General features: G+C 44.3%; 1 protein-coding gene across 2 annotated transcripts in view; it reads left to right on the top strand.

Annotated features, from left to right (window-relative positions):
* Positions 1 to 26,704, top strand: part of Adamts17 (ADAM metallopeptidase with thrombospondin type 1 motif 17) — a 396,140-nt gene that overhangs the window by 34,108 nt on the left and 335,328 nt on the right. For both annotated transcript variants that reach the window (XM_008849526.2, XM_029554310.1), the window contains exon 4: positions 21,709 to 21,878. In XM_008849526.2, the coding sequence (XP_008847748.1) occupies positions 21,709 to 21,878 (170 nt within the window). The remainder of the gene's footprint in view (positions 1 to 21,708; positions 21,879 to 26,704) is intronic.

Below are 26,704 nucleotides of genomic sequence, written 5' to 3'. Positions count from 1 at the left end.
AAATGAACTCCTGGGAGTAACTCAGAAGAGATGCTGTGTTCTCCTAGGTGTATCTTTCTGGGAGGCTCAGGCTGTCTGTCCACATTTATTGCTTAGGTAGGGATGTGTTTCTAGGTGAATCCACTATCAGGTTACTATGTATTTTATCTTTCCAGGTATAATTAGCAAGTAACTCGGGGGTGTTTAGAAACTTTAAATTCCTGCTGTCCATCAAGCTTTCAGTCACTAGAATTGGGCATCTCTTAATTCTTGGCAGACTCCATTTTTATTGTGATGCTTTTGAAATGCTGTCTTTCAGATTCCCAGCAATTCTCCCACATCTTCAGCTGCTGTTCTCTTATAAGGAGAGGTTACTCTTCTCCCTTACTAATTTTTATCTGTATAGGTTTGTTGACTCATTTTATTCCATGAATGCTTATTTATATGTATTTACTGTAATACTTAAACTGTCCGAGACTTGGCCAGTGAGCATGTAATTTTTAAAATCAGACATGGGTATTGAATTTTCCAAAGGCTTTTATAGCAGTATGTAGACATGCATATGATTTTCCTCCTTAGCTGTATTAATATGCTGTATTATGTCAATGGTTTCCTAATACGATACTAACCGTAAATTCCTGCGGAAAAAATCCTACTTGGTTGTGGTACATTATTTCCTTCAAGTGACGGCAGACTCTGTGTACGCATGTGTGGTATGTTTGTATGTGTGTATGTCTGTGTACATGTGTGAGTACATGCATGCATTCCCATGCCATTATTCTTGTTTAGGTATTAACATTATACTGGCTCTGTACAAATGTGGAATCTCTTCTCTCTTCTGTGCTTCGGAACAATTTATAAATCATGCAGGCTCTGCCTGGTTTGGGAAGGTTTGGTACAATCCCTTCTGGAACCATCTCGGCTTAGTGTTTTGTGACTGTAGTTCCTTTTCCTTTGTAACTTTCTCTTTCCTCTATAAAAGTTGGCCTGGTTTAGCTTTGTGTTGCTTATGGAATTACTTTGGTAAATTATATTTTCCTAGCAGTGTCATCAGAGCTTTCCAGTGTAAGTGTACAATGCTCCCCCTTCACTAGATGCATTAGGAAGTAATTGTTACCTAATGCGGGTCACACAAGGTTGCACATGCCTAGGTCACAGGGCCTTGGCATACTAAAGGTACACTTTGGCTTGTGAAATAACTTTTTTGGTCTCTCTTTGCTGCTCTCAAACCCTTCTTGGTTTAGGGGCTGAGGTCATCTCTTGGTGTTCTGGAACCCCCAAATGCTTTTTCTGTGTTCTGAGTGTCACACTTTTCCTTATCTGCTCTTGTCTTGGCTGTGTGGACAGTCTGGCTAGGAGGCAACATTCATATGTTACTTTCCTATGACTGCTGTAACAAATTATCACAAACTCAGTTGCCTAAAATAACACAGATGTATTCCCTTCCAGTTGGGGAGGTCAGAACTCTAAAATCAGTTGCACTGGCGTGTCAGCAGGCCTTTGTTCCTGCTGGAGGCTCTGGGGAGGGAATCTATTTTCTCACCTCACCCAAATCTACAGGCCACCAGCATCCTTGGCTCTGGGTCTTCCCCTGCTTCCGCCACCTTCAAAGCCAGTGATGTTTCTTACACTGAATTCTTCTGATGTTCTCTTCTGTAATCAAAGTTCCCTCTGCCTCCCCCTTCGGAGGACATCGGATAATCCAGGATTATCTCTGATTGGAACATCTGCTGAGCCTCTATCCCCATGCGAACCACTAGTTCCATGTGTTTCAGGCATTAGGACATTGGCATCTTTGGGGCACCTACTGCAGCCTCATTTCTCCTGCCTGTGGAAGCATTGCTATCGCAACCAATATGCAGTAACTATCTTTCCTTCCACACTTACCTGTTGGACACGTGTCCCATGAGAACATAGAAACGGCACAAGGGCAAGTATGTAGCGTCCGTCTGGAGCATTGCTGTTACTCTTGAGAAAGAGATGCTGAGACTCGAACATAGAAACAAAAAAAAAAAAGAAGAGCATACCATGCCATTTTTATTCCACACTTACCTGTTGGACACGTGTCCCATGAGAACATAGAAACGGCACAAGGGCAAGTATGTAGCGTCCGTCTGGAGCATTGCTGTTACTCTTGAGAAAGAGATGCTGAGACTCGAACATAGAAACAAAAAAAAAGAAGAGCATACCATGCCATTTTTATGCTGTGTATGACCCCTTTTTCCCACATGCCATTTTGCCAAACAGAAGAATTGGACAATAAGCCAGGCCGTCTCTCCCCAGTTCTCCCCTGGACTCTTAAGCAACTCATACCCGCCCTGCTTCAGTAACTCAAAGCAGAGAAGGCCTCCAGCTTAAATAGGAAAATCTGCCTGGAGCTGCAGACGGATCAAGAATGCATGGTTTATTATTTAAAGTGCTCACTGGCTGGGGCTGTCCAGGTGGCTCAGAGATACTCCTGGCAAGAGTCCTTCCTGAGGCTGGAGGAGGGCTGTGGTCCCCAGAAGGCCCTGGCCAGGCGGCTGGGTACATGTATGGCCCGGATGCTGGCTTCGTGTTCCAGGCAGTAGTGGGGGAGGGCAAAGCTGCCAGCTCTCCCCGAAGTGTCTGATTTTTGAATCAGCAGCATTCATGTTCCCTCCAAGGAAAGAGAATGGAGCAGGAGGGAGAATGTGACAGAGCAAAGGCGTGTAGCTGGGCTTCCCTCCCAGCAGGAGGCCTCTGGCCAGAAAACCCACCAGAGGCAAAGGGAAGGGAATACAGACACTTGGTCTTTTTAAGAAATGACTTTAGGTTGCATTTTCCCTCACTTCTGCAGAGAAGTGTAACTCCTGATTTCTCATGGAAAAGCCCAGGAGAAAGTCTCATTGGGACAGCTGCTGCCCAGTTTTGTTGGGTGATTGCCAGCCATAGATGCAGCCGGTTCATTTTGCACAGCCTTCTTTCCAAGCAACGGGCAATTTCTTGTGCACGACCAGACAGGGAGTTCACTAGCTGGAACCCTCATGGGGGTGCACAAACTGCCTGTGGCCTGAAGGAGCTTTACCTTTCTCAATCCATTAGCAAATCATAGATCAAACTCCCTGTCACTGGGTCTGAACAGAGCTGGACAATGAAGCGTAGGAAAAGCCCAATAAAGCTGAGTGTTCCAGTCTGGTGGAGCAGAAAATGTCAGGCATCATTGGTGGTCGGTTTCAGAGATGGTGTGAAGTGACATGGGTCTCTCCCACATCTGCCTTCAGGATATCTCTCCCTTTGAATGTTCTTTGGGATGCAATGAGATTGGCTTTCCCTCTCTAGAAAAATAGCCATTACTTGGAGGCAGACTTGATAAGATGGGGCCCCACTGATCCCTCTTTGGGGTGCATCCCCTTGGCTTTGGGACCATTCTTTACATCAGTATTTTTTCCTGGAAGATAAACTGTTAGCCATCACAGCAAGACTGACTGTTGCTTTTCTGACTCTGTGTTTGAGGAGCCTTCATCTCCTCAACCCTCTCTTCCTGTGTGGGGGGATGACAGTCAGCAGTAGAGAACTCAGTCTTCAGGGTTTTGCCCTGCCCTGTCCCCCAGGGTGTCATCTGAGTCACCGCTGGCCTGTTGTTTCCTCACTTGGAGGTAGTTAATCATCCTGTCGGTGTTGAGCGCCTGAGGCGCACCAGGCTGGGCTCTTCATCAATTCCTGTCAGGAGCCTCGTTGCTCTGTCTCTGAGTTTGAAAAACTGCCTACTTCAGTATAAACACATGCTCCCAGGCAGGGAACAGGCAGCTTAGCCACCCCTCTGCTTATCTTTGAGGGACATTCTGTCTCCTGCTGGCAGGTCATATGCCCCTGACTCCTGACTCCTGACTCCTGCTTCACCCTTTGTAACACCCCTCATTTTTATTAGAGCATATATATATATATATATATACTTTTAAAATTTATTCCTTGACAATTTCATATACATACACAATGTATTTTGATCATATTCACCTCTCCCTTGCCCTCTCCTGTCCCCTCCTTTTCCCTCTAGACCCCTCCTTTCCAATCAAGTCCCCCTCCTACTTTTAGGCTATTTTATAACCCACCAAATTTAATTAAGGTTGCTTGCATGAGCATGGGGTTACTGGAGCAGAGGCACCTTATCAGTGCCTACACCACTGAAGAAAATGACTCCCCCTCCCCCAGCAACCACTAAGGGCTCATCAGCCAGGAGTGGGGCCTCATGAGTTTCCCCCATTCAGTGCTGGAATGTTGATGGGTCTGATTTTTGTGCAGGCAGCCTTAGCTGTTGAGTTCACAAGTGCAATAGCCATGTCATGTGCACAGTAGAGCTGAGCACTCAACGATTACTTATTCTCAGCACTTTGACAAAGTTACATGTCTCTGCATTAACCACTGCCCACTGCAAAAAGAAGCTTCTCTTACCAGGGCTGAAACGGCCCTGATCTATTTGCATATATTAATTGAATATGGAAAAGGGTTTTATAATGGCACTTCATGCATGCATATAATGTATTTTGAGCATATTCACCCTTTTTATTTATTTTATGTATATGGTTGTATTGCTTGCATGAATGTAAGTTCGTCCATTCATGTAGTGCTTGCATAGGTCAGAAGAGGGCATCAGATCCCCTGGAACTGGAGTTACAGATGGTTGTTGGTTGCCATGTGGGTACTGGGAACTGAACCTGCATCCTCTGCAAGAGCTGCCAGTGGTCTTAACCACTGAGCCATCTCTACATTCCCCATATTCACCCTTTCTAATCTTCCCTTACCCCCTTTCCCCTACCCTAGCTCAAGGAGTCCCTCTTTATTTTCATGTCCCCTCCCATCACCTCAGAGTCTCATATATAGGAAAAAAAATCAGCATTTGCCTTTCTGATCTGGTTTATTTCACTTAGCAGAGTGATATCCATCCATTTCCTTGAAAATGGCATAATTTCGTTCTTTATGGCTGAATAAAGCTCCATTGTATATAAGCACCACATTTTCTTAATCAAGTCATCATCCACTGGTTGGCACCAAGGCTGCACATCTTGGCTATTATGAGTAGTGATACAGTAAATGTGGATATGCAGGGATACTAGTTGTCGGATGTTCTAGTTACCCTATATTGCTGTGATAAAAACAGACTGAACCCAACTTGGTAGGAAAGGGTTTATTTTATCTTACCTCTCCTAGGTCACAGTTTCTCTATGAGGGAAGCCAAGGCAGGAACTCAGGGCAGGAACCTGGAGCACAGACGATGGAGGATACCTGCTTACTAGCTTGTTTCCCTGGCCTGTGCTCAGCATGCTTTCTTATATAACACAGGGCCACTTGCTCAGGGGTGGCATTATCCACAGTGGACTGGGCCCTCTCACATCACTCATCAATGAAGAAAAAGCCCCACAGACATGGCCACCAGAAAATCCAATGGAGACAGTTCCTCGATTGAGGGTCTCTCCAACCAGGTTTGTCAAGTTGACAATGAAAGCTATCCACACAGGATGACTCATTCTTTGGAATATATACCCTGAAGTGGTATGGCTAGATCAGTTCTAGATTACAATTTTTGAAGACTATCCTTGGTAATTTTCATAGTGACTATGCAACTGTTCTTTTTTTAAAATTAATTTTTGATTTTTATTTTATGTGTAATAGTGTATTGTCTGCATGTATATAAATGTACCACATATGTGCAATGCCTGCAGAGGTCAGAAGAGGGCATTGAATTCCCTGTCACTGGAGTTACAAAGGATTGTCAGCTTCTATGTGGGTGCTGGGAACCCAACCCAGGGTCCTCTGTAAGAGCAGCCAGTACTCTTAACCATTGAGCCATCTCTCTAGCCCCACCAACTTTATTCATATGCCCATCCTTTCCCCTGTATCCTTGCCAACATTTATCTTTTTCTGTTTTAGCGATAGTCATTCTGACTGGGGTGTCTAGAATCTCAGTGTTGCTTTGATTTGTATTTCCCTGATGGCTGAAGATTTTAAACATTTTTTTCATATATTTATTGGCTATTTGTACTTTTTTGAAAAGTGTTCAGTTCATTGACCCATTTGTTGATTGAAATATTTGATCTTTTAGTGTTTATTTTTTTGAGTTCTTTATATAATCTGGATATTATTCCCCTCTCTCTCAGAATAAATACATGAAAAAGTGTTCCCAGAGAAGGGGTGGCCTTTCATGTGTACCTTTATACTTTGTGTACATGGTTAGTTCCTTGTAAATTCGGACACTTTGTAAACCCCATGCAAATAGATTTGGGAGGCAGGGAGGAGTCCATGGCTGTCAGGGAAGTAGGATGGACCCTGGGGTCAGGCAGGCCTAGGCTTAAGTCCTGACTTAAGCACATACTCATTGAGTGGCCTTCTAAGATTTTGTGGCAGCTTCAAGCCACGGCTGACTAATGTCACTGACAGTGGTAGCCAGCCATGGATAAGAGTGTCAGAAGGGACATTCTGTTGCCATTCACCTTCCAGTGCAGTGGAAATCATGACTGGTGTAATTGAAAACACCTGTGCTGGCTAGCTTTCGTGTCAACTTGACACACCTGGGTTGAGGGAGCCTCATTTGGGGAATTGCCTCCATTGGACTGGCCTGTGGCCATGTCTATAGGGCATCTTCTTGATTATTGAGTGATATGGGAGGGCCCAGCCCACTATGTGTAGGCTGTCCCCTGGGAAGGTAGGCCTGCGTTGTATAAGAAAGCAGGCTAAGCAGGGGCCAGAGGAGCAAGCCAGTAAGCAGCGTTCCTCCATGACCTGTGCTTCAGCTCCTGTCTCCAGGTTCCTGCCCTGAGTTCCTACCAGGCTCCCTGATGAATTGTGACCCAGGAGATATAAGCCAAATAAACTCTTTCCTCCCCAAACTGGTATTAGTCAGAGTGTTTTGTCACAGCAACGAAGAAACAAACTAGGACAATAGAATTTCTTGGGACATCAATGTTGTGACAGTGCCTACCTCCCCAAGCAGATTTCCCTGCTTACAATCAGCTGCTGGCTTTGGGGACACTGTGACTTAGGAAGAAATAAGAACAGAGACTGGTAGTGACTCTAGCACAGGGTCCTTAACTAACTTGAGTAGGGCATCATGTGTCTGAGGCATGCCCAGGTGAGTGAGCTGGGTCCTCATGTCCCCAAGGCTGGCCTCTCCCACAGCTGTGTCAGACTTCCCTGGAAACTTCACTCTGGGTTGCCTTGTGGAGAGAGTAGCTGGGAGAAGCAGCCAGAGCAGAGTTGGAGGCCCAGCCTGGGAATCTGTTTGCCTTTCCCATGACTTTCCCTGATTCCAATACAGACAGTGCAGACTTCTTGAAGATGTTCCAGCTTGAAGCCTATTAAAGAGCAGTTACTTGGAGTCCTGAAGCACCACAGGCTACCTAAAAAGGGCGCGCAGTTAGCAAGAGCACAGAAGACCCAGCCCATTCAAGTGGCAGCGGAAACACAGGGGCTTTACAGGATTGCCAGAGAGAGTGGTGTGGACATTTTCTTGAGATCTGAGCATTCTACCAGCATGTGACCGGTGGCATTGGGCAGCTTGCTTCACACTGGGGGTTTCTGAGATTCACAACTGACCTTCTACTCTTTTTCTCCCAGCTGGCCATGGCAGGCAGCCTCTGGCCCATGTTCCAGACAACTACACATCATTTCTGGTGCCAGAGAAAATAAAATGCTTTATAATAACTTTTTGACAAGGCTGCACTGTAAGCCTTTTGTGGGGCATGTGCGAGTTGTCCATATATGTGGGGGGAAACGGAGCTTCTGCATGGGTATGTTGCTTTTTGTAATAGATGTCACCTAAATATTGTTTATAAAATGAGATTTTTTTTTGTAAAGTGAACCAAACGTTAAATTAAGTAGATGAACTTACCATTTAAAAGAAATCTGGACTCTTCCTGTGGAAGGGGGAGGTTTTTTGTCAGGATGTGAACCAGCTGCTCAGAATGTACTTGTTGGTTGATTTTATATTTTTCATACAGAATTATGACTGTGTAAATCAAATTTTGGAGTCTGGGGCTCACAGTAGGGCACCTGTAGGTGTGAACAAGACTCTCCCAGGTGTGGCTGTCTTGGCCCTGAGAGACTGAGGGTCAGCTTCCCTCCACAGCTGGGACAACTGACCTTCTACTGTTTTTCTCCCAGCTGGCCATGACAGGCACAGTGTACCTAGGGTTAGTGGGCCCTCCTGTCATGGCATCCATCCAGATGCACACAGGGGAATTCAGCCACCCCCTTAGCCCCATGCCACCCAGGACACCTGTTCTCCCTTTTTCTCCCCCATAAGTGCTCAGCTGATTCCAGACCTGAGGTTCTGATTATGGATCAGTGAGCATGAAGGAGCATCTGAGGGGAAGGGGCTGTATTGCTCAGGCCACTCCATCTAAGCTAAGGCTCATGTAAAAAGTCTGCCAGGCGAGTTTCAGGCATGACTGAACCTGGGGTTCATAGCAGTGTGGCATCAGCATTGTTTCCCAGGCAGGTCTTCCCTGATGGCAGCAAAGGTTGTCTGCTGTGGTTCAGAGTGGTTCATCCTCTGGATTCATGTCCCCCAAGGACAGTGTGTCAGTGTTGATCAGCTGGCAGGGCTGAGTGGGAAGTGGCCTGTCCTTGGAAGGGGTTAGGTAGTTCTCATGGTACTCTCATCTTGCTATGACTTTCTGTCTTGCCAAGTTATCCCTCTTCACATGTATTTCTGCCATTACGGTGCCATGTGCCATAAACTCCTCACCAGAGCTGAGCCAGAACTGGGAGATAAATGGTCTTATTTTCTTTTTAAGTACCCTACCTCTGGTGTTTTGTTGTATTAGGAAAAGGACTAATACACAGAGCCTGGCAGTTTCAATTTCTGTGGATTTTTGATGCATGTGTCTCCTGCTCTCCAGGAGCAGATCTGAGGTGGGACACTGGGAGGGTAGTGGAAGGCGACTCATGCCCCTCCTTGCCCCCCTCTACCTCTAACCAGATTTTGGCACTGGCTTTGGTAGAACTTTTCTTATTGGAATTTGAAAGCATAGAGAAAAATCTGCTTGAAGACTGATTGTGAATACTCTAGGACCATCCAGTTAAGGCAGAGATCTTTGAACTGTAGACACCTGACCCCCCGAATGGGACACAGAAACAGAGCTTGGACTGGTGCAACGGCAGAGCGGGTAAGGGCACTTGCTGTCAAGCTTGATGATCTAAGTTCCATCCCTAGGGAACCACATGATGGAACAAGAGAATGGACTCCTGAAAGTTGTCCTCTGAATTCCACCTGGCACACACCCCAATAAATTCTTTTAAGTAATATTTTTAAAAGGATAAGCATCTATGAACTACAAGTTCAGATCTAAAAACAAGAAGCTTAAATTTAAAAAAAAAATCTGAGAAAAATAGGCTGTGTAAGTTTTAAAATTACCAGGAGAGTTTGCTTTGGCAGAATGGAAAGCACAGAGGCAGGGTGTGGAGCAGCAGGGGTGGCCACAGCAGCACTGGTGAAGCAGGGACATGTGTGGGATGCTTTCCGAGGTGCTGAGGTAGTGAGAGAAATGAAGGCAGAGAATATAACTCTAATTTAAGGGTCTGGGTGTAAGGAGCCCCTCCCTTAAGGTAGAACGGAGCACAGATCCAAGATTTATTATGAATGAAGACTTTCTGGAAGGATCTACCACAAAAAGAATCTCTTGTTTGTTTTTTCTAGGATAATGAACTTAATGCGTATTAGTCAGGATTTATATACCCATAGCTAGATTTATTCTGACAAAATTGGTGACTTGTGAGATTAAAGAGAAAAATGATATACTAGCATACAAGTAGAAGAAACAGGTAACTCCAAAGAAATTAACCTCTGGCAAGCTTCATACTGGCCCATGACAGTAATTCCCAGAGGACAGTGGGACAAATGACAGTGTTGGGAGGAGAGATGGCCGTTCTCTAAGAATCTGACTTGCAAGAATGAGGCAACTGGATGAGTTACTTTGATTGTTGCTGTGACAAAACACCTCACAAAAAGCAACTTAAGGGAGGAAGGGTTTGTTCTGGTTCACAGTTTGATTGTGCAGTCCATCATGGTGGGAAGGCATGGCAGAGGGAGCATGAGCTAGCTGGTCCAAGTGCAGGAAGCAGAGAGGTGAGTGCTGGTGCTCAGCTCCCCTTCTTTTTATTCAGTTCAGGACTGTAGCCCGCGGGATGATGCTGCCCACATTGATGTTAAACTCTTTGGAAATTCCCTTCCAGACAGACAGACAGACAGACAGACAGACAGACAGACACACACACACACACACACACACACACACAGAGGCATGTCTCCTAGGTGATTCTAAATACCATCAAGTTGGCAGTTCAGATGAACCATCACAACCACTGAAAGGTGAAGCCACTTAAAACCTAATGCCAGTTGATTTTGGGCCAAGGCAAAGTTGGAAGCCAGGAGTGGGGAAACCATACTCTAGAGGGCTGATAATGCTGATTAAAACAGGCACGACACAGAGTTAGGCCTAATGATGCCAGTATAATCACAAGCACAATGTGGTGATTCAGAAATTAATTTTGTGTAGGGAAGATCAAAGCCCTACATGCTTAAAGGCGAAAATCATCAAGTTCTTGAAGAAAACACTGGTGTAGGTACTTGCAACCTTGAATCGGGTAGTGGTTTCTTAGGCCATAAAAAGCACAGTGACATGGGCTGGAGAGATGGCTCAGCAGTTAACACTGGTTGTTTTTGCAGAAGACCTGGGTTCGAATCCCAGCACCCACATGGCAGCTAACAACTGTCTGTAACTCCAGATCCAGGGGATCCGACAGCCTCTTCTGTCCTCTGTGGGCGTTGCACTACATGGGTGCACTTACCTACATGCAGGCAATACACACATACACATAAAATAAAAATAATAAAATATGAAAAAAATTTTTTAAAAAAGCACAGTGACCACAGAAAATATAAATAAATGGGACTTTATCACAAAACTGATACTTTAAAGGACATCAGGGGCCTGGAGAGATGACTTAGAGGTCAAGAACACTGGTTGCTCTGGCAGAGGACCTGGGTTCAAATCCCAGCACCCACATGACAGCTAACAACTGTCCATAACTCCAGTTCCAGGGGATCTGACGCCCTCTTCTGACCTTCATGGGCATTGCACAACACAGATGCACGGACATACATGTGGGCAATGCACTCATACACACATTGAAAAAAAAAGATGTTTAAAGGACACCAACAAAGAGAGAAAATAATTCAAAAACGGATGAAGACTTCTCTCCCTATATTTTGCAAGGAACTTTCATGTAGGATGTCTGAAGAATTCTGATAGCTCTGAAATAAAAAGTTCATTTTTTTAAAACCAGCACAGAAGGGGTTGTGCTCACAGCTCGATTGGTAAGGTGCTTGTCCGGCAAGCACAAGGATCTGAGTTCCATCCCCAGAACCTATATATATTAATTTTAAAACGCCAGGTGTGGTGGTACAAGTTTGTAATCCCAGTGTTGAGGAGGCAGAAATAGGCAAATTCCTGAGGATTGCTGGCTGACCAACCTAACCTATTTGACAAGTTCAAGGCCAATGAGAGACTTTGTCTCAAAAAAATACAAATAACAAGAGTAAGTGGATGGTTCTTAAGGAGCAACACCCAGAGCTGTCCTCTGGCCTCTACACACACTGCACTAACACAGGTACTCACACACAAAATGATGGAGAATGCAAATGATCCCCCAGAGAAGACATGTAAATGGTCAGTTGATACATGAAGAGATGTACAATACCATTAAGAATCAGGGAAATTTAAATCAAAATCATACAGAGATTCCACTTCACAATGCTTGTAATAAATGGGTTATAATTTAAAAAGGATAATAACAGGTGTTGACAGGGATTTAGAGAAATCTAAGCCTCCTTATGCTGCTGCTGGGAATCTAAAATGGCACAACCCTTTGGAACAGTTTGGCAGTTCCTCAAGTTTGAGAATTATGATTTGAGCTATCCTTTCCACTCCAATTTATAACTAAGAAAAATGAAAATATGTGCTACAGAAACTTGAACATCAGTGTCCTGGGTGGTGGTATTAACAAAAACCCCCAAATGGAAACAGCTCAAATGTTCATCTACTTATGAATGGGTAAATAAAGTTTGTATTTATGGGGTGGAATCTTATTTGGCCATGAAAAAGAACAACATACTGATATGTGCAATTTAATAATGAACCTTGAAAATGTTCTGTAAGTGAAAGAAGCCAGACACAAAAGATCACATATCATGTATTTGATTCAAAGCCTAGAATTAAAAAAGGATGGAGACTGAAAGTACATTAATGGTTTCTTAGGGCTCGACAGAAGGAAGGAAAAGTAAAGAGTGGTTGGGGTTTATGAAGCTATTCAAATTATGATGGCTTCATAGTTCTGTGAACATACTAACAACCACTAGACCATATCCTTTAGATGAATTGTATGCATAGTACATGAATTGTATCTCAACAAAGCTGTTAAAAATAGGGGAAGGTGATAGGGAGAGTAAAACATCAACTTTGTTGCCATTATCAGTAGCAAATTGAGTACTGCATGCTTCTTAAAATTATAAAAGATAATTTACTAGTAAAGCTGCCTCATACTATAGAGGATAAAATGAAATCTAGCTAAGATAACAGAGATAAAACGTGAAAGAATATCAAATACAAATTTTATAATAAATATAAAGGCATTAAAATCCTCCGTTGAAAAATAAGACTCAGAAGTGATACCAAAAAGTTATGTAAGAGCATGGATGAATATGTAAACAGACATAATTAAAAAGCAGATAAAGCTGGAAAAGTATTTAATGTAGTACTATGAAAGCCTAGTATGTTTTCATTTTCTCTTTCATTCACTTATATTTTAACTATTTATTGAGCAACTCTAGGCTCTAGGTACTAGGTCTAGTGATGGTTCCTTTTTTTGGTGAGCTTCCTCTGTGGTAAGTGTTCAACAGAAGGGAACAGTTTGTTGTAGTGATTTACATGAAGGGATCTAAGGAAGACTTTTCAATAAGTAGCCTTGGAGTTGTGTGCACAAGTTAGTCATGTGATTGGCTGTTAGGGAAAGAACTTTCCAGATGTGGCTATAGCACATCCAGGGGCTGGGGTGTGAAAAGGAATGAAGTGCCTCCACTCCAGAAGGCTAGTGTGATGAGGCTCTGGTCTCCTACTTAGATTTGAGAGGAAGCCACAGGGAGCGGGACTGAGACTTTCTCATGAGGCAGAATTACCTGGCGTGGGTTTCTTCTCTTCACTGCTTTGCCTGATTTGTTCTCTCTGTTCCTTAAGGCTACTTACATATGGGAGATGTGTTGTAGGACTGCCTACAATGTGTTACCAAGGGATTACCAACGGGTTTCAGAGCCAGGGCAGAGATAGGGCTGCCCTGGCTCTGAAACCCATTGGTAATCCCTTGGTAGCACATTGTGGGCATCAGAAGGTTGGGGGTAGGAGTCTCAGTGGATCAAGGTTACTATAGGACCTGAAGGGCCACAGCTTGTGGCTTTTTAGGAAGGTCCTTTTACTCTAAAGGTTCCTTGCCAGGCAGTTGTGAAGCAGGTTTCCTTGAGAAAGAATTGCATTCTGGTGACTGGGACTGCACCCAAAGAGTAGTCTGGTTTCTTTTCCCATCCTGGTGCTTGTTGGCTGGTTATCTGAGAGCTCTCCTGCATCTTTGGGGACACCTGGACACCCCACAGGCCTTCAGTGAATACGAACTGTTATGGAAACTGTGTTTGAAACATCTGGGAAGAACTGCTATAGCCAAGAGGCCCACAGGCCAAGAATATGTTGTTCTTTCCAAAGCTCCGTTTGTTTATTCATTTACTTCATTCTCTTATTAACTTACTTAAATGATTGACACCTACTGTGTGGCTCCATCTAAGTAGGGGGGAAGATGGGGGACAAGGGCTGCTTGTATCCCCAGATCCCAACAGCCTGGGGAGGGGACCAAGGGACCCCACAGGGGATGTACTGTGTAGGAGCTGGGGAATGGTTGGGAGAGTATGGAGGGCAGAGCCTTCAGTTTTAGTTGAATTTGGGGTTGAAGCAGTGAGGTCCAATAGTTTAGGTTACTAGCCAATGAACTGCTGGCCCTGTGCAGAGGTGGAGGAATTCCTGAGCTGTCTGAAGATTTTTGTACTTGTCAAAGATGAAAGGCCATCTGTTAAAAGCAACAATGCCCAGGGTCTCCACAGGGGAGTCCAGGTGCAGAGACCTGGTGGATTACTCTGCAGGCTTTTGTTTGTCCTGTCTTGCTCTGGTTGAAACATGAACACATTAATTAATTTCTTCCCCCAAGCTGTATGTTTGTGGAATGTTCTATTTTTCCTACCTCTTCCATCAGCTTAGAAGATAAAACTGTCAAGCTCCAGTAGCCTAAGTTAATCTTTCAGTCAAGGACTACACTGAAAAGGGGTGGGAGAAAAACAAAATGATAATTCTCAACATTGGTGTGTTTACTTTGTTTTGTTTCTGAAATTTCCAGTTGCATCTGTGAGGGTTTCTGAGGTGATTGTCATGTGGGGACTCTGCACATTGTCCTGGCTGGGTGGAGTGTGAAGGCGACCTACCCTGTCCGAGCTTCTTAAGAGGGGAAAGACAGTGGGTATCAGCTATCACTTGTTACCTGTGGGTCCTGTATTTGTACGTTGAAGACCTAACCCCTGGTATCTCCAGAATGTAACTGTCTTTGCAGTTAGGATTTTTCTATAAAGAAGTAAAAGAGAGGATCTGATGGTAGGTTTAATCAAATATGACTGGTGTCATAAGAAAAGGGAATTCGGGGGCTGTGGAGATGGCTCAGTGGGGAAAGTGCTTGCTGCACAAGACAGAAACCATATGAAGCTGATATTGTAGCACACACCTGTGATCTCAGAACTCCTATAGAGATGTGTGAGGTGGAAGCAGGAGAATTCCTGGAAGTCTGTGGGTCAGCTAGCCTGGTGCTGTAATACAGCAGTGGACAAGAGACCCCATCTCAAAGAAGGTGGAAGCCGAGGACTGACATCTGGGGCTGCCTTTGTCCTCCACACTTGCACTATAGTGTGGTATGAGCTTGCCCAAACTCTCACAGGAGCGTACACACACACACACAACAGCTAACAGAGAGAGAGAGAGAGAGAGAGAGAGACAGAGACAGAGACAGAGACAGAGAGACAGAGACACACAGAGACAGAGAATATGAATATGGAGATACATGGAGAGAAGACATCTATAAGTTAAGGAGAGATACCTGGAGCAGATCTTTCCTTCACAGCCCTCAAAGGGACACCTTCATCAACATCTAGCCTCCAGAAAGCAAACTTACCTGGGTTAAGCATCTTGCTCCTGAAGTACAGAGGAAGGTACATGGCATATTACATCCAACCCTTCCTGTTTGCTCCTGCCTGTTGCTCAGCTTCTCTTGCTCTTGTTTCCTTGCAGTTTGTAGAATATGCCATGCCCCTTTCTCTTCCTGAGGCCTCTGCAAATGCTGTTTCTAAGGCTGTCTAGGGATGCAGGAATGGGTTTATTTTCTCTGCTGATTAAAGAATTAAAAGGCAGGAAAAAAAGTGTTAACAGAATTCTTGGAGACTGACCCAAACTACCAGATGATATGGGAAAATCAGGGTCCCCTCTTGGGGTACTTAGTCTCACTAATAAAAATAATTAAGAATAAATTCAAACAGAAGCTTGAGAACAATTTATTAGCATTTTAAATAAAAAACCCTGTGCAGCCAAGCTGTAAATCTCAGACCTGCTCTGGGGGAAGAGAATGGAGAAGAGGAGGAGAGAAAAGGCATGCCATTTGTGATATTGGCACAAAGGCCAGCCACATGGTGGAGAGCAGAGCTTTAGAAAAGTGTTAAGATGTTTCATGCTTAGGCTCTGGTCGGCATCCTAAAGAAAAAGACAGCTGAGAAGAAAAAGGAACTGTCACTGAGTGAGGACTCAGAAGGTGGACAGACCCAGCCCACCCTCTTGGCAACTCATAGGGACTGCACTAGGGGGTGGGAATTCTGGGAAGAAAAAATACATTGTCTTAAGGTGAACCTGCTTTCCTAGGGGTAGTCTGCTAGCCAGCTCCCTGACCTGCTCCACTGGATTAACCCTACAGGGAAGAGACAAGGTCAGGTCGATTCTATTCTTCACTGTTACAATCCCAACAACCTCACTTGCATCTTCACTGGTTAACTCTTACCTATCCTTGATCTTGACCCATGTGCCACTTGCTTGGGAATCCTCCTTTGAATCTCTTTGCTGAGATTTGAATATTCTGTGATCAGTGGCCATAAGGTGTCATTGTAATTGAAGGGGGTTGGTCCTCAGGGCTGTACTTTGGGGAGAGCATGGAGCTTCTTGAAGCTGTGGCCTAGTGGGAGGTCTTAAGTCTATTTGGGCAGAACCAAAAAGGGATTGTGGGACTCCCCACCCATCTTCTCTCTTCTTCTCTGCTTTGAGAAGTGACAGATCCACATGTGTTCCCATCATGATGTGTCACCATCTGCCACCCTCACCAGAACTGAATCTTTGAAATTGTGAGCTAAATAAAATAAAGCTTTTCTTTTTATAATGTCTGTTGCCTTGAGCATCACTATGGCAATGGAAAGCTGACTGATATGCCTCGATTTAAACTGGGGTTTGCTTATACTAACCTATTCCCTTATATTATCTCCTAGCACTGTCTGCTGCTTCTTACTAGCACTTGTCCTGTTTATATAAAATTTCTATTTATTTTGTTGTTTATTTGGTTAATATCTGTTCCTTCCTGGTGGTTACCAACACCACGGCAGTGCCTAGTGCATGTAGATCTTTGATAAATGTTTGTTCACTGAATATCTTCTGATTTTGCTTGTAGGTAGTGGTTTCACTGCCCAGTGTATCTGTGACTCTGAGCATGACTGGGAAGGTCCTGTGGTGCAGCCCTTTACATGAAAAAAGATGCCTTTTATAAAATGACTTGGCCTTGGAGAAGTTATTTAAAGAATTCATACTTGGAGAACAGCCTGGTCTACATAGTGAGTTCCAGGACAGCTGGGGCTACAGGAAGACCCCCCTTTTGAAAAAAAAAAAAAAAAAAAAAAAAAAAAAAGAGCGAGAGAAAAAGCTATTATTTTTCAAGGATGTTGGAATTATTCAGCTGCCAGGAACTTTACCTGGCTGGGAGTTCAGTTGCATATGTGGGGTTATCATTTCTAGTTAAAAGGGTAGTTTTCTATAAACAGGCTCCCTGCTTTGGTTTAAAAATGGTTTTTGGAGCTGGCATTTTTATTGAGAGCACTGTGCATGTAAGCAATGTGTGTGCAGACTTTTACACCACACCAGGGTACTGCTGCTGGTCCCCTGCCTGGCCCATGACCCCCTCTCCAGTGCTTATCTTGACTATGAAGTGAAAGATGAGGTCCTGGGTTGTGCGATGCAGGAGTGCTGGGCTAGCACATCTGTGGCTTATGTTGGACATTTCCAACACTAGCACCTCGCTGATTGGCATCTGTTAGTGACTCAAAATACAGGCAAAATTTCCTCTCTGGCAGTGTTTTGTCACAGCATCAGAGTGGAGTACAGAGAAAGAGGCTGGGAGATGAAAGGCACATAACCAGTGGTACCTTTGAGGCACCAGGAGGAGGCCTCAGTGAGATTTATTTTGGTTCATGGTTTCAGAGGATTTCAGTCAGATATAGTAGAGAAGGCACGAGGGAGGGTCTAAATGACAATGAGTGCTATAAGTCACCTTAAATCTTACATGCAAAGTGGTCAAAACATAAGGAGGTTCACTCAGGGTCTTCTTCCTCCGTGCCCCTATGTCTCTTGTCTAGCAGTCCACCTGCTGGCACTGATTTGCCTGGGTCAGTACAGTCTCCAACTCTATGTTGCTGTGAGGTGAGACTAAGGGACAGGTGGTCTTCCTCTGAATTCAGGTGAATTCTTTGTAGCTTACCATATTGCTATTAGGGTTCTGCTGGAATTCCTTCTCCTTGCTCTCAAATGAGCTGGAGAAAATCTAGAGTTGCTGTGGCTCAGACAATGTCTGGTTGTGGTGCTCAGGGCTTTGACTGACCACTGTCCCATGTCCCACAGTAAGGATGTGTTCTTGTTCCTGTCCTTGGAATGCTGATGTGGGAAAGGCTGATATCAAGTTAAATGTCTTTCTTTAGTTAACTGTGGCTATGTTGGACTCAGAAATGCGTTTCCTTGCAGTGCCACTGGCCTTTGCAGCCCTGACTTCAGTTCCCTCTCCTAGTCACTTGAGGTTACCCATTGCTATTGGGAATCTGCCTCTATTTCTTCCACACTGCTTTCTCTGCCCTCTGATCTGCTTCTGTAATGGGAAAAGGCATACTTTTCCTGTGCCTGGGCACAAAGAGCACATTGAGGCCATCCCTGAAAATGGCATTAGTGAAATCAGGGACAGGAGGGTCTTGTGTAGCAGGAGGTAGAGGAACTCAAGGAAGAATTTCACATCAAATACCCTTTTATCTATATATTTTTCCAGAAAGTTCTTAAATTTTCTCTGTTTCTGTCTGTCTTTCTCTTTCTCTCTCTGCTTGAACCCAGGGCTTCAAGCATGTCAGACAAACCTTCTACTACTGAGCCTGAGCACACCCACAGCCTGAATACTGTGGTTTTTAAACTAAAGGAGTATCTATTCCATAATTCATAATTGAGATTTTTGTATTTGCCAAGAACAAAACTAGTAACTACATTGACCACAAAGTATTAGTATGTGCACGTGTGAGAGCATGGTATATATGTATGGGGGTACAAGTGCCTATATGTATATGCAGAGGCTAGAGGACGACATTGGGTATCCTGCTCTATCACTTTCTTACCCCATTGAGACAGGATCTCTCACTGAACCTGGAGCCAGGCTGATGGTCATCAAGTCCCAGCAATTCTCCTGTCCCTCCTCTCCCTCTTCCCATAGTGCTGGAGTTACAGGCACACATGTGACCGTGGCCAGCTTTTAATATGGGTTTGTAGGATTTGAACTCAGGTCTCATACTTGCACAGCAGTCCTGTTACCATCTGAGCCATGTTTTGAGCCCCCATTTATGCATTTTCTCAGCATTTTTAACAATCCTCAAACTTTTGGAACAAATCATTATTGGAATATTGTAAAATATAACATTTAGGCGACCCTTTATGTCTTCATTGCACTTTATCTGCTTCTTAGTACTCCCAGGGCCCATGTTCATGCACAGCTTTTCCTGCTTCTGGATTTTGTTTAGAGACAGGGTCTTGCTGTGTTGCCCAGGTTGGTCCTGAACACCTGAGTGCAAGCAATCCTCCTATCTCAGACTCCCAAGGAGTTAGGCTTACAAGCCAAGGCCACCACATCCAGCACATTGCATCATGTTACATTAATTCCGTCAGATCCATTATGGGGAGAGAAACAAGTCTTGTGATTTCTAGTGGGTAGACTTGGAAGACTGATACCCAATGGAGGATCATGATGTTAACTGTCCCGAAGGCATCTGCTGCTTTTGTCTGGAGGGGCAGGCTACTTTCTTGGCATTCAGGTCTCTCAGGCTATTGGAGCAACAAATGAATGCATCTTCTAGGCTACACTAAAAATGCATCTCTTTCTGTACTATGACAAGGTGTAAAAAAAGGTGTGAAGAGCCAGTGGGAGCAGCTACAGGTGAGAATACAGGTTGGTGATGCTAGGAGCTGAATTTTAAAGTCTGACACGGAGAAGAGCTGAGGCGACTGTGTGAGTTGTAGCTGTTCACCTGGGAGTAGGGCTGTGCAGGTTTCCAGCAAAGTTTGTACTTGGAGAAAGTACAAGCTCAAGTCTGCTGTTTTAAAATAAAACAAGGTGGCTCTTTACAAATTCCAGATGAGACAAGTTGCTCATATCCAAGCCATGAGGCCCTGGCAAGCACAGGGAGACCAGAAAGTGAACATCATCTTTATTCTGTCTTCCTAGTGTTGTTGAGTGTGGGTAAGTGTCTGGAGATTTTTCAGCTAGGGGTCTTGTTCATTCTGCCCGTGTACAAAGGTGCTGCCATCCTAGATCTCTCCCTTTGTCCTTCCTCGTTCCTCTGTGAAGCTCAGAAGAATGGCTGGAACTGGGCCATTCTTTGGGGTAGGGAGATGTTCATGTCTTACATTTTGCAATTTTATGATAAATCAGGTGATGTATTATACTTCCCTTTTCCTTCTGTTTTGTTTAGAGTTTAAAAGTGACTTCTGTATTTTCTCAAACTCAGAGATTTCTTTAAATAAATAAATAAATAAATAATAAAGTACTATTTGTTCATTGTATAAATTTGGAAAATACTGGGGAAGAAAGGAAAATAAATGCCACTTATCACCCACCATTAACATTTTAATTCTTTCTCTGTCATTTATTTATTTATATCCCAGAAAGTACTTGCTCATATTGTGTTTTTGCAAAATTGGGACCTAACCATATATACAGGTCTGTAGCTCTGTCTGTGTTACTGAATCGTCCCAGATAGGATTTTCATGGCTATATCCCTCTTACCATTGCTAGCTTTCTCTACATTTGGATATTTCCACTGCTTCCCAGTTTCTTAAGAGTATAGATTACATTGAGCAGCATTACTGTTTCAGTATTCATAGTATCTCTTATTGCTTCTGGAATGATAGGTCATTGGGCACATGTAGATGGTGTTTGACTACATGGACAGTGTAGTAGAGGCCTTTCCATGTAGGTTGCTCCTAAGTTGGAAATAATAAGTATCAAAGAACTGCCTTGCTATTCACATTTGGATTCCCAAAGTACATTCCATTCATACCCACCTGCCACGTTGGTCAGAGGTGTTTCCATATGCAAAGACAATTTCAGCCCTCATTCAGCAGCCCTCAACTGTCAGATTTGGGTGCCATAAGTGACGATAAGAACTCTTTGTAAAAGTAAGATCTGATGGAGAAATGACTCATCTAAAAAGTCAGCAGTTCACCAGTTACCCCTTCCTGCTTTGAAAAAAATGTAAGCTGACATCTTAGTCTGGGTATGTGTCATGTTTTTTTTTTTTTTTCCTTACTATGCTTTTCCTTTTCTATGTATATATTTTATTGATTTCATTGTGTATTTCATATCATAGATATTAATCAAGTTTAGACTCCCTCCCCTATCCTCAGCCTCCCATACATGAGAGTTCATGAATTCTGTTATATATAGTAAAGCCTATCCAGTCAAGCGTTTGTACCCAGATGTCCCTCAGTACAAGTTCATTCACTGGAGTATAGTCAGCCTATCTACAGTCACTCTTAAAGATCAACTCTCTCTCACCCCACAGTAATCAGTTCCTTGGCTAAGGTTGGGACCTGTTGCCCATTTCCCGTTATTTTGTATTTCTTTTTCAATAATTTTTTTATGCCTTTCAGTGTTTATGGCTCCAACTTCTTAACTTTGGACACAGTTGCTGGAATACTAGCCCCACAGGAAACATCCTGGCCTCATCCCAACCTATTTCTTTGGTTCCAGATGTCACTAGGGGAAGGGGAATACCTTTTATCTAGGTCTGTCATTGCTCTGAGGAGCAGGTTCCTGTTCCCTGACTTTAGCCTCAGGTATTTCCTTCGCTGTGAGTGTGAACAGGGAGAGCCCCATTTGTTGTCTGGCCTTCCAAACTCTTTCCTGCTTCCCATATGGAATCATCCCTGACTGGGGAACTCAGGCTATCCCATGTGACCATGGAAATCTACATACATTGGTAAGTTGAGGTTGAACATTCTCTGCTCAATGGAAAGCTTTTCACGGTGTGCTTTCATAAATCAGTAAGTTGAGAACTGCACAAATGTCTCCATCATTTTCTAGAAGAGAAGCTTCGGAAGGGCAAGGCATCGCGGGACTGGAGGGAGCGAAGGAATGCCATCAGGCTCACCAATGAGCACACAGTGGAGACCCTGGTGGTGGCCGATGCTGACATGGTGCAGTACCACGGGGCAGAGGCTGCTCAGAGATTCATCCTCACTGTCATGAACATGGTGAGTCCAGTGTGGGTCCTGACATTGATGGGTTCAGATTTCTTCATGAGGAGTCTGGAAGCAGGTGGGGTATCCTCATCTCCTGAGGAGGCAGCTGGCTTGGGGGATGGGGCACACAGCTGTGATCCTGAGAGCAGGTGCAGTGGATGGGAGAGTGTTTCTCTTGATTCTACCTACTGTGACGTTCAAGTCTGGATCTGCTCAGTGATGGGACCACTCATGACCACCCTTCCCAAGATCTTTGGTACATGCAAGTCCCACAAAGGAGGATCAACTCCTGCTCTTTTTTAATTTAAAATTTTAATTTTTTTTTTAGAGTTTCATACATGAGTACTGTATTTACATTATTTCTACCCTCCCTTTCTCCCCTCCCACTCCTCCCATTCCTTTTCAATTTCTTATCTCCTTTAATTATTATTGTTAAAGAAAAAAGAAAATTTGAGGGGGAGTTGGGAAGAAGTAATTTGGTTGAGGGGGGAGCAAGAGAGGATAACTGAGGAACAGAACTTTGCTCAAAGATTATATATATATATATTTATATATATATATATATATATATGTATGTAACCTACTGAGTCTATTTAGTGGTGCTAGTCTATTTAGTGGTACATGTGTTTAGGGCTGACCACTTGGGATTGGATAACCTGTCGGGGAGCTCATCCCAGGAGAAAACTGATTTTCTGTCAGAAGCCATTGATTGCCCGAGTGCTTCATCTAGGGGTGAAATTCCCCCCATCCATGTTAGCCTGCCAACTGGGATGGCATCATGCTGGTTTTATTTATACAACCATACAGTTGAGATTTCATGTGTGCAGCTACTCTGTCTTGTTTGGAAGACACTATCTAGCAGTAGGCATCCTGGGCGTCTAGCTCTTACGTATTTCTGCCTCTTCTTCTGTGATATTCCCTGAGGCTTAGGTGTACAGGTTGCATTATAAATGTATCAATTGGTGCTAGACACCCCATAGTCACTTATTCTCTGCATTTTGACCAGTTGTGGCTCCTCATAATAGTCCCTATCTATTGCAAAAAGAAGGTTCTTTGATGAGGGGTGAGACCTACACTTATCTATGGGTATAAGGATCAGTATTTAGAATAATTAGAAATTACATTGGCTTAGGGAAATGGAAGTAGTAGGTTCTCCTTTAGGGTCTATGACCACTCTGACCATGAGTATTTGGCTAGGTTTATTGTACCAGGCATGAATTGCTTCCTATTGAGCAGGCCTTAAGTCCAATTAGACAGCTGTTATTTTCTCAAAGATAAAAGTACCACTGTTGCACTATTAGGGATATCTTGCTGAGCTGGTTATTGTTGTGGTTGGTAAGCTTTACAGCTGGGTAGGAATAATGTTTGCTTTTCACCCCTGGAAACTTGCATACTACCTTCCAATAATATGACAGCTGGTACTCAAGAAGAATCAGCCTCTGCTCTTAGAATGATGAGTCTAGTTGGAGAAATCAGAATTAAACCTTAATGGAAAATAGCTTACTTTGTGCCTCAAGAACCTTCCAGAAGCGTAAGGATTATCTATTGAGGGTTGTAAGAAAGTGCTCATGAAGCCTGATCTGGGCCCAATTTGCTGAGTGGGGATAGAGGGAAATCTTTATATAATGGGTGGGTGAGGGACACAAAAGGTTCTTCAAAAAAAGCCATCCACACTCCACCCAGAAATCTGTTTTCCCAGCAAGTGTTTTTGAAGGCCTGTGAAAACCTTTGACATTGTGTTCTAGAACTACAAATGCCAAAATATAAATAAATAAATAAATAAATAAATAAATAAATAGTAAAAAGATCTGATTCTTCCCTTGGGAGCCTTTAGTCATAGCAGACAAATGTTATGAGCATCCATGCTATAGACTTCTGCAGGGATCCCTGAAGAAGTGAAGGGCCAGCTAGTGTCACCCTTCAGCATGAGGCTTCATGAAAGGGCAAACCTTGATTAGAGAGGGAAGAAGTGCTGGCTGGGTGGGGATGGGTTGGAGAAGTCACCAGTGGATGCAGCAGGTACAAAGCCAGGAGGTAGGTACATTAACTCTCTTTGGGGAGGTCATGTAGTTTGATATAGCTGCAGCCCGGACTGCAGGAGCCTTAAAGGTGTGGGTGGGAAAATAGATAGTGTAGGGTAAAAGAGGAGAACAAATTCTGGGGGGTAGGAACTTTACCTAAAGATTGGGGCCACCCAAGTGTAGGAGAGACTCACGTTCAGGTCAGTGTTTGGAGGAACAGCCCAAGCTGCTGCATGCAGAGTGGACTGGTGTGGAGAGTGGCAAGTGTGAGCCTCAGGGAGGGTGTGCATGTTGGAAAAGGGTCTGAACTGAAGGACAGGAGTGGGGAATGGTGGAACTGCACAGGGCAGGTGGGGAACAATGACAGGAGCTAGCGGGTGGCAGGAGGTAGGGAAGAAGAGGCAGGAGGTGGGGAATCCAGGCTTATCTGGTCTTAACGCTGGGTGCTGGGGTAGATAGCAGAGCCACTGGCTGAGAAAAAGAGGAATAGAGCATTTGGGCCTTGGAGGTATTTTATCATGAACAAGGTTGAATTTGAGGTGAGAGATTAGGATAGAAGATTTGGCTAGAAATAGCAATCTGGGACTTTTCAGCCTGGGGCTGGTAGCTGAAGAGTGGTCAACATTGCCTAGCTTTGGGGTGCACCAGCTCAGGGTGATCTAGGATGAGGCTATCCCTAAGGAAAAAGGTGACAGGTGTAGAAAGCTCCTGGTTACAATGCCAGGTAGCATTTGAAAGGCTTGGAATAAGATACAGGACAGTGAGCCAGAGATTGTTCTTTGTGGTCACAAGATTTATTTAATGCCACAGGTAGTGTTGCAGGGCCCTAAGGGAGAGGGTGACTTGGGACCGCCTGGAAAAGGAAGAAAGCTTACTTTAATGCATTTGGGGAAGGGGAAGAGGGAGTCATCTTGCACTGTGGGGAGGTGGGAAGAAATCTAGAGGATGTGGGGAGGTGTGGAGGGAAAGGCACCTTAAGTGTATTCACTGGATGCAGGGGGTGGGGTCGGGGAGGATGTACCTTAGCCCTGTGATGCCTGAGGGCTATAAGTTCCTAAGCGCCTGTCATATTCCAAACTGGACTTCCAGGAGTTTGCTCGCAAACTCAGATGGGATAGTTTTCTCTCCCTATAGCACCAGGGATCCCAGAATCAACTAAGAGGACAGGACTGTGGTCTGCAAATATCTGTAAGAGACTGGAGGGAAATATGGTCTGATTAGTCCCTACCTCTACCTAAGAGTAGGGTTGGGTCGGGCTAGTCCCCTTAGCTTGTTGGGAATGGATGCTTAATGGAGAAAAACCCAGAAAGCAAGTGAGAAGTGAAGTAGAAATGGCAAGTTTAGGCAATCATTGTGAGAGAAGGGGAGGGGCTCTGTGGATGGAATCAGGGCTGAGAGGACTTGGGAGAAGGCAAGGGAAGAAGAGGTGCTGAACATGGGGTTCAGGTCATAGGTTGATCCTATCACTTACATAAAGGGAGTGAATAGGAGAGACCAATGTATAAACAACATAGATTCAAGGGAGAGTGCCAGATGGAAAGGATTTGAAAGGGTCATAGTCATGGGGATGGGGATGGGAGATGCCATGCCTCCTCCCTAGAATCTTTGGATTAGGAGCAGCCAAGATCTCCTGGTCTAGGGCTGGTTCAGAGCTCTGGCTAGCCCAGGCTGTATTTTCCCTTGTTTGCTTAGGGGAATGGGCCCTAGCCACAGGGGCCTGAATGCCGAGAAGGAAGCTAGATGTCACAAGAAGGCACAGGGAGCGGCCTGGTGGCTCTCGACTTGTATGTTGGAAGAGGTGGAAGATCATGAGCCTCATAAGAGATAAGGTATACAGGTGGCTTTTTGTTCACGTTGGGCTCTAGAGGAGGACTGGGAGGGGAAGATCAGGGAGGCTCAGACATTAGTAGGGTTACATAGGCTACCTTGGGCAAGGCCATGACCTTCAGGCCAAACTTTCCCTCTACCTGGCCAAAGAGAAATAGGTGTTAGTGACCCCTGTTCTGCCCAGGGTAATCCTGCTGGTAGAGAGGATGAGTCCTTCTCTGAGGCCACCTTCCCAGCTGGCTTCGTCTTTTGTGACAAGCCTTACTTACCTCCCTCATACCCCCACCCCTCAGATGCACTGTGCTCTGAGGCAGAGTGGCACTCTTATGACCATCTGCATGGTGAATTGCTTGTGGCATCCATGTATTTCCTTGTGGGACGGGCATGTGCATACAGTGGGAGCCTGGGGACCCTCAGCTGGTGGTTTACTTTCATCAAGGGGGTCTCTGTGGGAAAACATGAGGGCAGTGTTGCTTCTCACTCCAGTCATAAGCTCTGGAAGGTTTTTCCAGATTTATTTCTCTTTTTTTTGTGGTCAAATGCACATTTAAAATTTGCTACTGGAACAACATGGAAATATGAAATGCTGTGCCTTAGGTCTATTCATGTTGTTGTACAAGCATCACCTCCATCCATCTCCAGAACTTGTCTATCTTGCAAATCTGAAACTGTATCTCATTAAACAACTCACCATGTTCCCTTTCCCTTTCCCCAGTGCCCAACAACCACCACCCCACTTTCTTTCTCTGAGTTTGATGACTCTGGGTACCTCATGTATTTATCTTTTTGTGACTGTCTTACTTCATAGCCTGTATTAGAATCTTCCTTTATAAAGCTGAATGATATTCTCATTCTCATTCTCTCTCTCTCTCTCTCTCTCTCTCTCTCTCTCTCTCTCTCTCTCTCTCTTTCTCTCCCCCCCCCCCCTCTTCTCTCACCTCTTTCTCGAAGGCTAGCTTCTTTGCACATTCACAGTTTGCCGGTAGCTGT

Source organism: Nannospalax galili, unplaced genomic scaffold (genome assembly GCF_000622305.1).
Source record: "Nannospalax galili isolate Female #2095 unplaced genomic scaffold, S.galili_v1.0 scaffold124, whole genome shotgun sequence".
In the NCBI taxonomy this organism is placed as follows: domain Eukaryota; kingdom Metazoa; phylum Chordata; class Mammalia; order Rodentia; family Spalacidae; genus Nannospalax; species Nannospalax galili.
Note: the sequence above shows the minus strand (reverse complement) of the source record. Positions and strands in the feature narration are given on the sequence as shown.